General features: G+C 39.0%; 1 protein-coding gene across 4 annotated transcripts in view; it reads left to right on the top strand.

The window, feature by feature from the left end:
• The window catches only part of ZC3H13 (zinc finger CCCH-type containing 13), a 46,450-nt gene extending 30,311 nt beyond the window's left edge, over positions 1 to 16,139 (top strand). For 3 of the 4 annotated variants that reach the window (XM_058833578.1, XM_058833562.1, XM_058833584.1), the window contains 9 exons: positions 385 to 567; positions 3,661 to 4,204; positions 4,881 to 4,984; positions 5,392 to 6,408; positions 7,427 to 7,933; positions 10,979 to 11,134; positions 11,624 to 11,824; positions 14,896 to 15,059; positions 15,641 to 16,139. In XM_058833578.1, coding sequence (XP_058689561.1) covers positions 385 to 567; positions 3,661 to 4,204; positions 4,881 to 4,984; positions 5,392 to 6,408; positions 7,427 to 7,933; positions 10,979 to 11,134; positions 11,624 to 11,824; positions 14,896 to 15,059; positions 15,641 to 15,811 — 3,047 coding nt within the window. In that variant the 3' untranslated portion in view covers positions 15,812 to 16,139. The remainder of the gene's footprint in view (positions 1 to 384; positions 568 to 3,660; positions 4,205 to 4,880; positions 4,985 to 5,391; positions 6,409 to 7,426; positions 7,934 to 10,978; positions 11,135 to 11,623; positions 11,825 to 14,895; positions 15,060 to 15,640) is intronic. The other variant, XM_058833569.1, reaches the window with a different exon arrangement.
• The last annotated feature ends 2,073 nt before the right edge of the window (positions 16,140 to 18,212 follow it).

Below are 18,212 nucleotides of genomic sequence, written 5' to 3'. Positions count from 1 at the left end.
TGACTAAGAAAATTACATATAGTTCTTACAGGGAGAATGATCTCCCTGCTTTCTCTTCCTATTTTTGCTGCACTGTCTATTAGCTTATAGCCTAGTCATAACAATTGTGAACTGGCTTTAGGACTGATATTTCTAGTCAAGAGACCTCATACTATGAGCAGAGGATGAGAATTTAGAAAGTCTTGATTTTGCAGTTTACAAATAATAACTTTACAGTTACAATATGAAATTGGAGTTGTTGGTTAAGTAGTTTGATGTTACAATCTTAAATGCACGAGCAGCTGATTCAAATTTATTAGATGTTAATACATCAGTTGGTATAAAATATCAGTGGATTTCCTTACGTGTAGAAGCTCATGTTTTGTGTTGCTGCCTCTCTATTAGGAAGTCGGGGGACTAGAGGATCCCAGGTTGATGGTCACAGCAGTAGTGGGAACTACCATGACAGCTGGGAATCGAGGAGTAGCTACACTGATCGGGATCGCTACGACAGTCGGGATCAAGCAAGGGATTCCTCCTTTGAAAGAAGACATGGTGAACGGGATAGGCGTGACAACAGAGAAAGAGGTATTTTAATGTCTATTTTTGCTCATACATCTGTAGTCAAATGTACAAATGTGTGTGTTTCCCTCCTTTCTCTACCTTGTTCTGCAGAGCTTCATAAATAGCTCATCTGACACCACACCCGACATTACTCCTATTCTTGATAGAAGCTAACTTCTTTTGTACGATCATTCATTGGCGTTGTATGCATGATTGCCGTCACCTTTTCTCCAGCCCTGTGGCTAGATATTGGTATCTTCTGTGTTTATTCATACAGCTAGTATTTAAACAAACTAAGCTTCAAGGGATTTCATTGTACAACTTCATTGTAAAATGTTTTTGCTTCCTTCTCCACTTCGTGGTACATAAGCATGTTGAGCTTAGAGTCCATGTAAGCTTAGTCATGATTGCACTTTGTTGCTGGTTCTGTTTGTCTGTATAGAAACATTATGCTTTTGTACTGTAAATTGCTTGAGTGTGTTTTGGGGAAGGCCTAAATTACACTGACAATTATGGACTGCTTGCTACTAAAGTAAGTGACAGCTTAAATTGATGCTTAATTCAAAAAATTATTGTCTGAGGAGTTTCATGGTGATGAGTGCTTTCCTATTGTCAGTAATAATTAGGTGGTAAGCATTGATACAGATACCAGTGATCATGAAAAAGCATGCAAGACTTACTTTGATACAGTATGCAAGATGTCAGACTTCTGTACCAGAAAGTGTACTTGTGTTGGTTTGAAGGAATTTAGCTTACACTCTGGAATATATTTGTATTGCTCACCAATTAAAAGAGCAGGAGAAGTCAGGAAAGTGAAAATAGCATGAAAATTAAAAAAGGAGCTGTGAAGACTAAACATAAAATTACAGTAGGTTATTTTCTGTCTAGAGCTTTGATTTAGAAATGATAGATACATTCTAGCTGCTTTGTAATTTCAGTTTCTTGAAGAGATATTTTGTATGCCACTTGGAAAGATACCTTTTAGCCTATTGAAACAGATCTGTTGATGCTTCCTCTTGTGAAAGGCTCAGCTTCAGATTCTCTCTCATCTTCAAGGCAGGATTTCAACAGACCTAAACTCCAGGTTTCCTTTTTCATGTCAGCTGAAAAATCCCAAGACTGAATATGTCCTGGGGGTTGGCTTTTGCAGCCTCTTTGTTATCTCTTTCACCTCCTCAGCCCAAATAAATCCTACATATATATAATTTTGTGCCCTTCATATTCTAGCAATTTCTTAATTTATTAAGAAAAACAAAAAACATCCACCCCCAAAGAACCAAAACAAAACCGTAAACCAAGAAGAAACTTTGGAAAAAAAGCATGTAATCATAACAAAGTAAATTTCTAGGAGCAAAGTTGCTTTGAATGGGTTGTGTTTCCCTTTGGGGGGGAAAAATATAGAGCATGAATTCAGAATTTATTGTCTTCTTCCTTAAAAATTTAGATCACTTTTGGTAATAGTAAATGCTCAGAATTACAATTCAAGATAGTTTTCCTAATTAGACTATATAATATAGTTTTAGTATCTGTCATTCTGAGAAAAATTGAGATAGATTTTGGTTCTGTGATATGCAAGGAGTACGATTTTAAAATGCAAGCTTGCAAATTTGAACCATCTTTATTCAACTAAGGCAAATATGGGAGTGTTCCAAACAGCCACTGGAACAGCACTTCACAAAATGAAGTCACATAAGAAGTGCTGACTATCTGCATTTAATTGTCTAATACACTTGCAGTATTTGATTCACATAAGACTTTCATTTGAATGTTTTCTCACCAAAACTGACATAACAAATAGGAGTTACAGAACTTATTTTTAAAATCTAATACTTGGTATGCACAGTAAATGACATTACAGTGTTGTAATCCCCATTAAAAGAATGTGAAACCTGTTCACAGAAGTGATTGTGTGTATTGATGGTTTACCTTTTTAAAAAGGCAGAAGTGTCACTCAGCTTTGCTTTTGATTTTACGTGGTAACAGGGGAGCACTAAATCATTGTTAATTCACTCAGAGATGAAAATTGATTAAACTGATGGAAATTCACATTTTATTGATTTAGTTCTGTCCAAACTGCCTGCTCACGCCTACTGGATGTTGTCTCAATTTACAGCGAAGTGCACTCAGATTAATGTGCTGAGAAGTATCAACCTGTGTTCATGCCATTTTTTTCCTCTTTTGTGTAGTGTTTATATGTGTATGTATATGTTTTAGGAAAATAGTTTTATTGATTTGTTGTGGCTCAAATACTACTAAACATGAAAATCGAAATTGCTATGAAGTAGTCAAAACTTAGAGAAATACTCAAAAAATATCCAAAATACAACGAAGAATATGTAGGTAAGTCTATGGAAAGTAAATATAATTGGATAAATCAGATTTCACTTTCCTTCTGATCAGTCATTTCACTAAACATGTTTAGTTTTCTCTCTGAGTCTAATCCACTGTCTGAACAAAAACAAGCTCAGGTTCTAAACTATAAGACTCTGCAGAGAACACAAATGAAAACTTCTGGTAGCTCTGCTTCCTCTAACTCATCTTTGCCCTATCTTGTAGATTTGGTTGTGTGTTTCTGTGCAGGGATCTCTTCTGTGATGAGACAGGCTATTGTTTCTAATTTTGCAGAAACTTTTGCTCTGTGTTGTAAATATTTTGAGTCATTGTAAAGCACTTGACTCCTAATAGATTCAGGAAGTAAAATCATTGTACAGAAGTCTTAACATTTCTTAATGCATGCCATTCCCAGCTTTTTAAGATCTTATATCAGATTTGGAATCACTGTGTAAAGCAATTGTAATAGCTACATTGTGAGGCATACATTTGTCTTTTGAAACCATTCAGAAAAGTCTGGTGGAAATAATAAAATTTTTTTGGCAACTTTTGGTTAAGTAAGCAAAGCCTGCTTCCTAAATGTTGAAAAATTCTTTCAAAATTAGTTCTGCTTTTTGTCTTCCTTCCTCCCCAAAGGGAATATTCAAGTTTCTGCAGGGAGTTGCTTTTCATTTAATGCAAACCAAGATCTAGAGTGTCAAGACAAAGGCTCTTTTTGTATTAGTGTAGTGGAAGCAGTGTATATCTGTTCAGCACTCAGTAATCAAACCTGCTTTCTGTTTGCAGATCAGAGAGCAAGCTCACCGGTACGACACCAAGGACGGAGTGATGATCTCGAGCGGGATGAGAGGAGAGAGGAGCGAAGGGTCGATCGGTCTGATGACAGGAGAGACGAAAGGGCCCGGGAGAGAGAGCGGGAAAGGGAGAGGGACCGAGAGAGAGAAAGAGAAAGAGACCGGGAAAGAGAGAGGGAGAAAGAAAGAGAGTTGGAACGAGATCGTGCTCGGGAACGGGAGAGGGACCGTGAGCGGGACAAAGACAGGGACCGTGAGCGGGACCGAGACAGAGACCACGACAGGGAAAGGGAACGAGAGAGGGAGAGGGAGAAAGAGCGGGAACGAGAGCGGGAGGAACGAGAAAGGGAGCGAGAACGAGAGAGAGATCGGGAGCGGGAGCGCGAAAGGGAGAGAGGTCGAGACCGAGACAAAGAAAGAGACCGCCAGAGAGATTGGGATGACAAAGAAAAAGGAAGGGAAGACCGCAGGGATAAGAGAGAAGATATTCGAGAAGAAAGAGGCTCAAGAGATGTCCATGAGGAAAGAAAATCCAAGTGAGTGGATCTAAATGTTACTTCAGTCAAAGAAAAAAATAAAAAAGGCAGTCTTTTACTGTTGAATTTGGTAAGTCAGTAAACAGAGGAGTAGCTTAAGGAAGAGGACATCCTGTTTATTTATAGATAGGCTTGGTCTGGAGCTGTCTCCCCTGCATCTGTGTGGCACATGCTGCTTGCCCACAAATTGGTACTGTGCTGGTGAAGTTATTCCAGTGTTTTGTTAGTGCTGAATCATAGAACTACTCATGAGCTAAGAGTTGAGTCAGACAATGTAATTTTCCCTTTTATGTATGCTCGCATTGTCTTGCCTTTAATAATGCAGTCATTAATGGAAATGGAGAAAACTGTGGTACATTATAAAGTCTGAAATTCGAAGAGCAGCTATCTAGGTCAGGGTTTGTGACTTTGTTAATTAAATATCTTTGGAACATGCATTACCCTTTGCACTACCAAATTTCCTACACCAGAAGGCAACCAGTGAAGGCGTAAAAAATATCCCCGTTATACGCGTTGTGCTTCCTTTAAGTGCATTGCTATTACTTGGAATGGCAACTTAGAAAACTACAGAGCTTCAAGACATCTTTAAATGTCTTCTGTATAAAGTGCTTAGACTTTATTGATGATAAACACAAAGCATCCTGAAGAAATTTGATGGTGCATGTTCCTTTTTCAGGAAGCGTCACAGAAACGAAAGCAGTCCAAGTCCCCGTCAGTCACCCAAACGTCGCCGTGATCATTCTCCTGATAGTGATGCTTACAACAGTGGAGATGATAAAAGTAAGTAGGATTGGGCTTTCTCTGCAGCTGGACCCAGGTTATCCTCTGTCTATGGAAAGTAACACGCAATTTTAAATAGAAAATCACAGGGAAAGTTTTGTATGTGTTCCTCATATTTTTATGAGCACTACCATTTTTCTTCATCTTTTTTTGTCATTTATCTTCATTTTGTCACTATGTATTATGTCTGCCCGGTGATAGTGACTTCCACAGCTCCTGTTTAAGATGCATGTTTACCAAATTGGAAATTCTTTTGCTGCTGCAGCAGTAGAAAAACCTAAGTAATCTAACTGAAGTACTGGGTGATTTGTTTTAATGGACACTTTTTTTGGCATGCAGAAGACAGCAAATGCTTACACGTTCTCCTTCCTACACAATAAAGGTACATTCTTTTTTTCATTTTGCAGATGAAAAGCACAGACTCCTGAGCCAGGTTGTGCGGCCACAGGAATCCCGGTCACTGAGCCCCTCTCACGTCACAGAGGAGCGGCAGAGCCGCTGGAAAGAGGAAGAGCGAAAATCGGACAGAAAGGAAAGTTCCCGGCGCTATGAAGAACCAGAGTTTAAAGAGAGGGTTTCTTCAGCAGATAAACAAAGAGAGCAACCAGATGCTTCAGAAGGTTCCCGATCCAGGGTTCAGGAAAATCTTGGACACCGTCCTTCTGAAGAAAGAGATGCTTCTGATAGGATGCATGATGACAGCAAGAAGAAGTCTAAGATACAGAAAAAGGCCACAAAGAAGAAGAAAGATGAAGACAGTGGGGTGGAAAGGTATGCTAATGAACCAGCAACTGAGGAAAGCCAGGTCTTTTCCCCCAAGAAGGGTCAAAAACGGAAAAATGTGGAGAAAAAGCGAAAGAGATCTAAGGGTGATTCTGAAGTTTCTGATGAAGAAGTTGTTCCACATCATAAAAAGAAAAAAGGCCCGAGAACCCCTCCTGTAACTAAAGAAGAATTGGTTGAAGCACCACCTGAGAAAGCAGTGGCAGAGGTCCCCACAAAAAGAGAAGATACAACATTTAGTGACTGGTCAGATGAAGATGTTCCTGAACGTGGTGACATTGTTGTTCCAGAAAGAACCACTGAGGATTCCCATAGAAAGAGTCACAGGACAAGGACAGAAAAGGTGGAAGCACCTCATGTTACTATAGAGGATGGACCACACCGTAAGCCTGTGGACCAGAAGCGCAGCAGCAGCCTCGGTAGCAATCGGAGCCATGCCTCCAGCAGGCTTAGATCCCCCTCCAATGAGTCAGCACATCGCAGTGGGGATGATCAGACTGGGCGGAAGAGGATCCTGCACAGTAGCTCTAGGGACAGGGATAGGGACAGGGACAGAGAGAAGAAAAGCTTAGAAATCACTGAAAGGAAGTCCCGAATTGATCAGCTGAAACGAGGAGAACCCAGTCGCAGCACATCTTCAGGTAATAAGATATATCTTAGTGAGATTGACCTATCATTCTGTGTACAAGTCCCAGATGGTTCTTCATGGCTCTAATTAGTGTGACAGGAGAGGGAGGTGCTGTCTGCCTTTCATTGTAAAACCAGAATGCATTAAGGTTCCTGCAAGTGCCAACCTATTTGAAAAGCTGATTCTCAGTGGGCAGGATTACCATTTTGTTTACGCCAAACATTAAGTTGAATTTGGTTCATGCTGTCTGGGGAATAAAGTAATTTGTAGGACAGAAAAACCTCCTAGAGAAAATGCTTGTGATAGCAGAACATTGAGGTAGTTCTATCATCTAAATAATGTTCTTAAATTAATTGAATACATTTAATTCATTTAGTAATATTAATTTTGGTATGGAAGTTCCTGAAATTATGCAAAATGAGGTAAATTGTTTATGGCTCTTGTTAGGCATACTTTTAATGCATATGGAAATCATCTTCATTGCAAATCAAAATAGCCACATTTTTAATGTGTTTAGTTGCCATGAGAAAACAGTAGGTAAAATGTTTTAAAACTGAAACAGCATCAATGCAAAAACATCTTCTTCCAAAAGCATTTTTTGGCTCTCTGTTCTCCTCATGGTTACATGCCTGAAATTGTTTTTCTGAATTCATAATATGTTAACTAAGGCATGCCTAGCTTTTACAAGACATGTTATAAAATTTTTGAAGTGATTCTTTTTTCTTGTCTTTTTCCCCCCATGCCTAAATTTCTGAGTTAAGATTTTATACCTTCAGTTGATTTCTCGCATCAAAGAAAGTAGCTACTAAAATTATTTTTTGAAAGTGGGAAAAGTTACCTCATGTTTTTAAGTAAGGTTAAATCTTCTAAGGCAATCTGAAAGCATTACTAATTTAAAGATGATGCTTTTGAGAAGTATATTTTCATACCCAGATCTTTAAAATGCTTTGGTCTAGTAAAATGGTATTACATTTATGTGTCACAGTCATGCTTATATATATGTATATATCTGTGTGTAATCTTTTATCCAGATCGTCAAGATTCAAGAAGCCACAGTTCAAGAAGAAGTTCCCCTGAGTCAGATCGTCAGGTTCATTCCAGATCCGGGTCCTTTGATAGCAGGGAAAGGCTTCAGGAGCGAGATCGACATGAACACGATCGAGAACGAGAGAGAGACAGGAGAGAGGGGAGACAGAGAGACTGGGACCGAGATGTGGACAAAGACTGGCCAAGGAGCCGGGACCGAGAGAGACTCAGGGAGCGAGAGAGGGACAGGGAGAAAAGACGGGAGCTGGAGAGAGAGCGGGACCGACAGCTGCCTGATACTGCTGAAAGAGAGAGAGAGAGAACTCTTGACATCTCCTCTCAAAAGGAATCAAAGCACAGTGAAACAAAACTGGACAGAGATCATGAAAAGGAGTTTGATGGTATTTGCCGGGACTCAGCGACTTCAGAGAAGGAAAAAACAGACAAAGATTTAGGACCTTTACAAGGCTTTGAAGATGGAAATGAGGCTGAAAAGGTAGAGAGTTTAGAAGGTGAGCTATTCTGGGAAAGAAACTGCACTAACAAATACTTTTTTCTTTCTCTTCTAGCATACTGCTGAACTGAGATATATTGGAATACTTTTTACTGAAAGGCTTATTGGCTTCAGCTTCTCTGCCGTGGAAGCAGACAATGAGAGAAATTTGATGAGCATCTTCCTTTTTGTTAATTGTGTTAGTTCTGCTTCTTAATTTCTAGAGAAGTCTTGAGGCAAAAAAGCATAAATTATCTCAGATAATTTCACCAAAATGTAATGTTTCTGAATAGGCAGTTTACTAAAAGATAACACCAACATTTGATTGCCTTGCTTTATCACTGTAAGTTCTATTTATTTTGGTAGTGACAGGTAATGAGCGAAAAACAAAGAGTGTGGACTTGTAGCTGTTTCTTGGGATTTTTTTCTGCCAGAGCCCAATTATCATAGAACTGTTTGATTAGTAGGTGAAACATAAGTATGACTTGGCACAGCAGTCCAAAAATAGCTTTTCTAAGGTGATCTTATAGATCTTTCCTGATTTAACCTTATCTGAGGTGGTCTCAGTAGTATCAGCTGAAAATGCAGTTTTGTTTTGCTGGCTCTGTTGGTGCTGGGGGAAGTGTGCTTAGAATTGATAAAGTCAGTAAGGGGCAAACACTGACCAACTCCTTACAGTTTGTCACATGCATTAGAAGCTTGAGCTTTACAATAATAGGGAGTTGGGAAGTGCTTTTATATGAACAAAATAAAAGAAACAAGAGCCCAAATCCAGAGTAGCTGGTGTATGTTATGGTTATGCTCATTGTTATGCCATTCTTAGTAAGAATTACCTGTATTGTTCATTGTTAATTTGGGCAGTTAAATTAAATGCTGTCTCAAGAGGGTGGTGAGGAATATTTAGTACTTAGGTCTCCTGCCTGATTACTCACAAAGTGGTCTTTAGAGTTAAGAGATCCTATGGAGGAGGTTTCATTTAAAGAGATTATCTATGGAGTGGAAGCACTTGACAAAGATAGTATTTGAAGTGAGCATGGAAAAGTCTGCTTTTGCTACAATAAACGGAATTAACAATTTCTAAACTTGAGGAAAAGCATGGTGCAATAAATCTGAGAGTACCATGTGGGACCTTGAGAAAAGAAATAATGAAAGGCCATTCTTGGGTACATTACCTGTTTCCAAGAGGGCACCTGTAACCATATAGGCTGTGCATGTTAAATGTGTTCTTAGGTCTGGCCTTTCAGCATACTTGTTTTAATGTATTTTGTCTGTTTCGCGAAGGTTATGTTATAAATTCTCTGCAGGTTATCACCTGTAGGGAGTTATGGTATATTTAGGATTTCTTAATTATTTTAGGAAAATCTATTTCATAAAATATTAGATGGCATTCCATTTTATTAAGGCATACTCTATATTCTGTGGTTATTCTTTTCTAAGGTTTAGAAATACTTCAATACTTCATTGTCTTTCATTACTTTGTAATTTCTCTTTACATTGCTTCATTCAGCTGATGAGCGTGTTGAGTTTTCAATGCAGAATTAATATAAAAGTACACTTACACATGAGTGGTAAATGTCTAGAAATTATCAAACTTTTACTTAAAATTCAAACTATAAAGTAATTTGCATATTGAGAACTATGAATTGTATTATTTTTAATTTCGTAATACAGTACGTTTTTAATGGATCCAGGCATGTAATACTGGTGAACTAGTGTGTGGTACATCAGTGTGGATGCAGCAGGTGGATTATCACAGGCAGTGAATATTGAAAGTTGTAAGACATAAAATGAAATCTAGTGCAGATCACCTTATTCTTCTTTCTAAAAAGGAAAAGCTTGTTAGGAAACCAAGTACAGTTTTCAAATGCGATGATATTAGGGAGGTATTTGGTATTTACTTGGGCAAATTACTGTTGCATGTTGTCTTAACAAAATATGTCAGGATATTATTAAATTATCTTAATGTTTTGAACCTTATGTGTTTGCTTTAGGAGTGGGCTTAAATAATGCCTGAGATGCTATATGCTTCCTCCAATACATTGCCAGATGGTCTGAGTAGTTTGTTTATGCTCTACTGGCTTGTCTTTTACTTGCTTTTTCCTTGCTGATTTTTAGGTTAGTTGAGGCAACTACTTTTTCTTCCCCCTCAAAGGCAAGAGAAAAAAAATCTCCAAAGAACAGGGAGGAAACTTATAATGAAAGCAGTTTCACTCTGGCTAAGGGAGCTGGAAGGTGTCAGAATAGTCATCCACTGCAGAAGATCCTTTTAAATTCTGTCCAGTTTGTGTGGCATGACTCATTGCTAAGTACCCATGGTGGAGAGCCATAATAAAGCCTGAGTTTAGAGCAACGGAATTTTTAAATGCTTGAGTCAGATCTTTCAGTCTTGGAGGCTGAGAGGATGTCCCTTTTGTGAACTGCAAAATTCAGTGTTTGAGTGTCCTGTGTTTGCAGCTCCTCAGGAATATGTTTCCAGATAAAGCACTCATATTTGTGCACGCAGGTAGTATGTGAATGGAAAGGAGGGCAACGACTAAAAGAAGTTTGGCATGTTTTTTCTAAAAGCTCTTCCTGTGACTGCTGCAAAGAGTTTATAATTCTGTACATAATTGTTTCATTAAGGATACCTGTTACGTTTTTGTATTTTGGAGTTTTGTTACTTATTTTAGGACCTTTGGATTGAATCTTGATTTTAGATTAATGTGCTAAAGCATCTGAAAGACTTTGTGGCACTAACTTAGATTTTCATTAACTTTTTATTATTTTAAACTACACATATCAGATAATCAGCATGTATGTTGTGAAATTGGCCTTCTCTGAGCAGTTTGACTAATACTGCACCAAAAAATTGACCAGTGTATGTAAAATTCAGATTGCCACATTGTGTATAGGAGGAATAACTTCACTGTTTCTGTGGGTTAATACCAGGTTTTATGTTGAATATACTTGTTCCTAAAGGCTAAGAGTTTGGTTTGCTAAACCTTTTTGTCTTCAGGCAGTGTACAGCATATTTTGAAAACAAGTAAGTCTGCTTTAAAGCTACAGTATGTATCTGTCTCTGTAGGAGGAGAGGATGAAACAAAGACTAATGATGTGCAGTCACTGGGGTCTGGTGCTGGAGAATATGAGCCAATCAGTGATGATGAACTGGATGAAATTCTGGCAGGTGATGCTGAAAAGCGTGAGGATCAACAGGAGGATGAGAAGATGCCTGGTAAAAGTATATCAACCCCCTTTGTGATTATTTGAATATAAAGATTAGATCAGTGTGCATATAATGCTATTGTGATGTTGACAGTATTTCTGAATTAGGAGTACAGTCTGTGAGCAGATTCTGTCTGTGCTTGAATGCTTTCCAAGTGCACTGGGAAGAATGGAATTGTCTAATTGTCCTAAGTTCAGTTGGATAATTTGGGCTGTGTGAACTAGCTTTCTGAGCATTTAATTTGAATCCATCTTACCATCTTCATTTGTACTGTGACTTTTCTGAATGCATAAGTAATATGTCCAATCATGCTGCCTAAGCAGGATCTGAGCAACCTTTCACAAAGGGATTGCAATAAAAATAAAGCAGAATATTTGGCATGGGTTGGGTTTTTTAATCCATATTGCTTTCAGGAGACAGGCATGTGCACAACATGTGAAATTAATCAGCTGTGGTAAGGGGTGGTGATATGTGATAACTCATTCTTTGTCAATGTTTTTGCAGATCCAGTGGATGTTATAGATGTAGACTGGTCCAGTCTTATGCCAAAGCAGCCGAAAGAACCACGTGAGCCTGGGGCTGCACTCTTAAAATTCACACCAGGTGCTGTTATGCTGAGAGTTGGCATTTCCAAGCGGTTGGCAGGACCAGAGCTCTTCACCAAAATAAAAGAGACATGCCAGAGAGTGTTAGAAAAACCTAAAGGTAACTTCTGCAGGGATTAAACTCTCTTTTATGTGTAATGAGAAAGTCCTTATGAAATGTGCATTAGTTCGTTATTTTAGGTTTCAAAGACCACAAAAAGTGTATAATGAGTATTGTGTGAAAATTACAGAAATGTGATACAATAGTGTGTTGGTCAGATTAGTGTTTTGATTGCAGCAATGGTGAGGAGGTCTAGACTAATAAACAAACAGAATTGCTTTTATCTTAGTGGAATATTCTTTTTGTGAGGCCATTCATGCTTTCCTAGCCTGACTTGTCTCTGTCTTAGAGAGCTAAATGTCTTTTTCAGTGAACTAGAAGTAGTATTTCAAGAAAGAAATAAAGATTTCTTATTTTCATTCTAAGGATCCTTTCTAGAATTCATGGATAGGGGTTTTGGCTCAGAATGAAGGCACTAAGTGAAATATGTATATTATATCTCTACTAAAAATGGGAAATATAATAATTCACAGGTTTGGAATTTGGACAAAGTGTATGTTGCAAGACATGCATGATAAATGGTATAGGCGTCAATTGTACTAGTACTGTTTACTACAGTTCTGAGTGTTAGCAGGGCTTTTCCATGAGAAAAAAAATACTGATTTTTTCTCTTTCACATCCCAGGAACCAGTTGACCTGCTTGTAACAACTTGCATGGTAGAATGGTTCTTTTGGGACTATGACACATTTGCTTTCTGTAAGACCTCTATGCAAATTATTACAGGATCTGAACATTAGAAAATTGTGGCTTACAAATAACAGTATCTGCAGAGCTCATGGGTTTTTTTACTTGGTAAATTCTAGTTCTTAATTTAAAACAATACCTTTCACTTTACACTGTTCTCGTTGTCTTGTTAACCTCACAGTCTCAGATAAGTGGGGGGAAAAAAAATCCAAAACTTCTTTTAGTTGTGCTAATCTCCATCAATATCGCTGTTTGCTTGAGCCATTTAAATTGTATAACTGTGTTAATCGTGAGCTGTTACTATTGCTCCTACTTTTTTTTTTTTTTTGAGTCAAATAAAATACTGAGTTTTCCTGAGTATACAAACTGATATAGTCAAGGTATGAACTGTGTCTCTCTCCCTGTAAGCCTTAATTTGGCTGTATACTTCAACAGTTCTTACCAGGGATTCCTTGCAACAGCGGCTGCACTGCAGGATCATTCCACCTGGGTGTTTAAAATGATACCTGAAATAATCTCAGCAATCCTTTCATGCTACCCTAGAAATAATGTCCTTAGAGATAATAGGAGGCTCTCCAGCACTGCCTCTGGACAGTCATAAGTATACTTGGATTCAGCAGAACCTTGCTCGGGAGAGGATGAGGGATTTGAAGTGCCTCTCTTGGTTTCCCTTTGGTGTGTGTGTGCAGTCTGTCAACATCAGAGTTCCAGCACTGCCAGTAGGCTTTCAAGTGTCTGCACTTCCTCTGCAATCGGCCAGATGAGTGTTCTCTTTATAGAGACTACACAGCCACAGCACATATATTCTAAAGAAAGACACAAATATGGTGCCCTGAAAACTGAATGGATCTGTGCTAGATGTGCTCAGTGTGTGTAAAAAAAAGTGAAAAAGCAGCATTTTCAGTCTGGACTTCACAGTCGTATGATTTGTCTCCCTGTCTTATTCCTGAGGTTGGTGTTCCCATCTTTGTTCTTGTTGAGGAACAAATTGAAATATTTCTGGTAATACTATTAAATGCATTAAGTAGAGAAATGATACCTGGTTTCAGGGTGTGCTTTTTAAATTATTTTTGATTTGGAAACAAAAATCTGTAGTATGTGATGGTATTGAGATTTTTAGCTGACGTGCCCTCTATTATATGCAGTTGCTCCTCTAAGGATATGGACATGCTTACTTGCCAGATATGCCCAGCAAGCATCTGGCACCTGAGAAGACTCTGCAAGCTGTCTGTTTTACCTTTGAAGTGACCTTTTTGTGTCTTGTCACTTATTTCCATTTTTTGATTGTCCATTGAGGTTGTCTTTGACTTCAGTGCAGTTCCCTTTAACCTGCCCTTCATTTCATGTAACTTACTTGTTTCTTTTCACCTTGTTTAAAAAGTAGTTTAAAAACTACCAAGTTTCATCCAAGTGCTGAGTGGTTTAAAAAATGCCTCTTTGTCCTCTTCTATGTTCATGCTGACAAACTGCCAGAGCAGTCTTTGCTTTTAAAAGTATTTTCCTGCAGGGTTCTTCACATCTTGAGTGAGGTGTTAAATTCTCTGCTGAACACGAGCTTTGCTATATAGAGGCAGCTGGATTTGACTCAGCCACGTACTTTTCCAGCTTTTTTTCTATTACATTATAATCTTCCCATTTACTGTAAACGGGCTGTAAATCAATGAGCTCTGGTCCAGCCCTGTGTGCTCTTTTTGTCTTTGCATTTCCTAGAAACATTGTTGCAGAACAAGATTCACCTCAGGATCCATCTTTTCTAGAAGTGTTCTTTCTCCACACTCTTTCTTCTGGTAAATGTGTTGAAGGACTGGTCCTGTCACCTTGAGTTCTGTTAAATGCCTTAGGTGAGCCGGTAGGAAGGGGTGATCCATTGGCAGCTGCTGACTTGTTCTCCAGGTTCGTCCACCACAAATGAAAAAATTATCCTAGGTAATTGTATTTCACTTCTGCATAGCCGTACAAAAAAAGCATTGACATTGGCACAGTTACCTGATGTCTTGCAAAGAAGTGAAACTTGGGCTACTTTATGATTAATGCAAGTGGTAAACAAACACCTTTTGTCCATCACACATCTGACCATAAATCATACCCTGTCTTTTGTCCAAAGCTGTCACTTCATTTTTAGGCTTCCCAGTGATTGCTGTCTCAATATTGCTTTCCAGTGCTGAAACTAAATACAAGGATATCCATCCTTCCCTTTGAACGGTGAAGGATTTATTCATATACTTCTATAAACTGAAATACTCTTTTTATTTTTTTTCCAAACTTTGATATTGTTTAGAAGGCAGAAATACAACTAGTAAAATGTTAAGAAAATTGATATGACTGTATGTTGCTGTTCAAAAATACCATGTTTATATTGATCTCTGCAAATCTCAATTCTTTCTAGATGCAGAAAACCTTTTTGAACACGAGCTGGGAGCACTGAACATGGCTGCACTTCGGCGAAAAGAAGAGAGAGCCGGCCTTCTCAGCAATCTGGGTCCTTGCTGCAAAGCACTGTGCTTCCGCAGGGATTCTGCAATTCGGAAGCAGCTCATGAAGAATGAAAAGGCAAGTGGTCTGCTTACAGTGCTGGGTCCAAGTGTGGGAACACAGATGCTCCTAAGCAGAGCTTTTCTCTTGGGAGATAATTTTTGTGTTTGTTGTTCTGAAGCAGACCTGGTCCTTTAAATAATAAACTGACTTTTATTCATAGAGGTTGTAGGGTGGTTTTTTTTTATGTAAAATGAGAGATTAATTTAAGTTTGAGACTAGAGCTAGGTCCTGTTTCTTATAATTTTGGGGTTTAAATTCTGGAGATGCATTTTCTATATTTAGAGAATACATAATAAAAATAATTAGGTAAAATATTCTTTCAAAGGTAGCTGTTGAATAACTTTCCTGTTTAAGGTTCTGTGTGCTTTTGTAAGAATTGTAAGAATCCAAGTTAAAATAAAAACTTCTGCCGTAAGTTTTACGATTTTGTATGCTGGTACAAAAATCATAATTCTCCAAGTTTTTTCTAGTGGTATGATTAGTATGATTAAACCTCTAATTACTGAGAGTACTTGAGGTTAATTTCCCAGCTTGCATGTTAAAAGGCATTGTTTTCAGTTCTTCCCTTTTTTAAATTCCATTTCCAATTTCAACAGGGTGCAACAAAACAAACTTACACAAATTCCGCAGCGATGGACAGCGACTTGTTACGGTTGAGTCTACGGTTATTCAAACGAAAGACTGTGTGCCAAGTTCCCGGGCAGGAAAAGACAGAGGACAGCAAAATTCCGCAGCCAGCTCTCCAGCAGGAAGTGTGTGTGACTTGAGGAAATGGCTGCAGTGGCACTTCCTTGATTTTGAGTTGATTTCTCACTACCAGTGTGTTGGTGTTGCTGTTTAGAACTGGTGGTTGTAAAGAGGCTCTAGAAGATGTAAGGAAATACTCCATTTGTACACAGTTAAGAATATTTGGTTTAGATGTGAATAGGAGTGAAAAATTAAGACTTCTGTGTGGGGGGTCTCTGCAATTTTTGTAATATTGAACCTTACACTGTAACATAAACCTGTTTTATGGTGCATCAAGTGTAATAATGTGAAGATGTCTGGGTTTAGCAGTTTTTAACATCAACTGATATTAAACTGAGGAAAACTGTCTGTGAATCTTTTTCCTGACTATGAATGGGTATTTCCACCACCACCTTGGTCCCTCAGTACACTTCTGAAAATTGTTAAATAGTTGTGAGTCTGTTTGTGCCTTCTTTTTTCCAAATCCTTTTCTTATCACACTAGCCTCTGGTGTGGATTTGGATCAAACTCTAATTCTTTTCCAACTTTAACATAGGTTTCCATTAATGTAATTTCTGAATACAAAAATCTAGTCCAGTCTCTTAAGGCTCCCTTTCTTGTTAATTGAAGAGAAAGTTTCTACAAAAAAAAAACCACAAAAACATACAAAAAAAATAAACACAAAAAAACCCTACTTGAAGAAATTATTGCAGTTTTAGGTGTCTGTATTTGTGAGACTAACTGCATTTTGGAAATGCTGGCTCCTTTCAAAAAGGACTAGCTGGTGCATGTAGAAAAACTCCTGCAGAACAGCGCAGTCATTCATTGCAGCCAGCAGGGCTTTGTGTGGGAACCTGCTTTTCAAACCTCATTTCCTTTTACAACAAGGTAATCCACCTGGTTGATCAAGGGAAGCTAGTTGATGTAATCTTCTTGGGTTTCAATAAAGCTTTTGACACAGTCTCTCAAATATCCTTCTGGACAAAAAGAATGTCCAGCACACAACTGGATAAACGCACCATGTGATGGGTGAGCAGCTGGCTCGTGGGTCAGGTACACAGGTGAATGGGGTGACATCAGAGTGGTGACCTGTCACTAGTGGGGTTCCACAGGGCTCCATCCTTGGCCCTGTGGTCTTCATCACTCATTAAAGGCTAAGTAGGCTTTCCAGTGATACTAAATTAGGAGGAACTATTGATCCCCTGGAAGGCAGGAGGCCCTGAAGAGAGATGTGAGGTTCAACAAGGGCAAGTGCTGCATTTTGTTCCTGGGATGGGACAACTCCAGATGTATGTACTGACTGTGGAATGAGAGGTTGGAAAGGAGCCCCATGGAAAGGCACCTGAAGGTCCTGGTCAATGACAGGTCAGCAGTGCCCTGGCAGCTGTGTCCTGGCTTATATTGGACACAGCATCGCCAGCCTGGCAAGGGAGGGGTGTCCTGCTCTCTTCTGCACTGGAGCACCTCAAGTTCTGTGTGCAGTTTGGGGTGCCACAATAGAAACAAGACATTTAACTATTAGTGTCCAAAAGGAGGGCAGTGAGGATGGTGAAGGGCCTTCAGGGGGTGCCATAGGAGAAGCAGCTGAAGTCACTTTGTCCGTTCAGCTGGAGAGCAGAGACCTCACTGGTCTTCAACATCCTCACAAGGGGAAAAGGAGGGGCAGGCACTGATCTCTTCCTTGTGGTGACCCCTGACAGGACCAGAGGAAACAGCATGAGGCTGTGATGGGAGGTTTGGGTTGGATATCAGGAAAAGGTTCCTCACTCGGAGGGTGGCTGGGCACTGGAACAGGCTCCCCAGGGAAGTGGTCACAGCACCAGCCTGACAGAGCTCAAGAAGCATTTGGACAAGGCTTTCAGGCACATGGTGTGATTCCTGGGGTATTCTCTGCAGGGCCAGGAGTCCAACTGATGATTCCTGGGTATTCCTTCCAACTCAGGATGTTCTGTGATGGATTTTGTGTTCTGTTAGTTATCAGGACAGATCAATCCCATGCAGCAGCCTGAGGGTGTTTCACAGTTGCTGAGTTTCAGGAGGTTTTGTGTGCTAGCTGTAGAGGCACTAACCAATGATGTTTTTGCTGTTTATTAAGATTTCCAAGGCATGTTAGGGACTTGTCAAATCTGGGCTCAATTTTGTAAGAATTGTTTTATTACAAAATTTGTGAGGGATCTTTGGATCATACCAGTCTTGAAACCAAGACTTCTAAAACCTCAGACTAAGTCTTTGTGTATACCTCTATACTTTTCCTGGCTTTAAACTTGAGCTGCTTCTTTGAATTCTGCTCACAGAGAATTGAAAAAAAATCCATAGCTATACATTGATGCTGGGTTGCTGAAGACCAACTTGCTTTTGTTGTTCTCACTCAGGTTGAAAATGAGTTACAAACCACTAAATTTTTTGACAAGTTGGCTTATACCAGTTTCTTATCCTTTTTTC

The sequence above is a fragment of the Poecile atricapillus genome, chromosome 1, assembly GCF_030490865.1.
Source record: "Poecile atricapillus isolate bPoeAtr1 chromosome 1, bPoeAtr1.hap1, whole genome shotgun sequence".
In the NCBI taxonomy this organism is placed as follows: Eukaryota; Metazoa; Chordata; class Aves; order Passeriformes; family Paridae; genus Poecile; species Poecile atricapillus.
The sequence above is the reverse complement of the archived record's forward strand: the minus strand, read 5'-3'. Positions and strand labels throughout refer to the sequence as shown.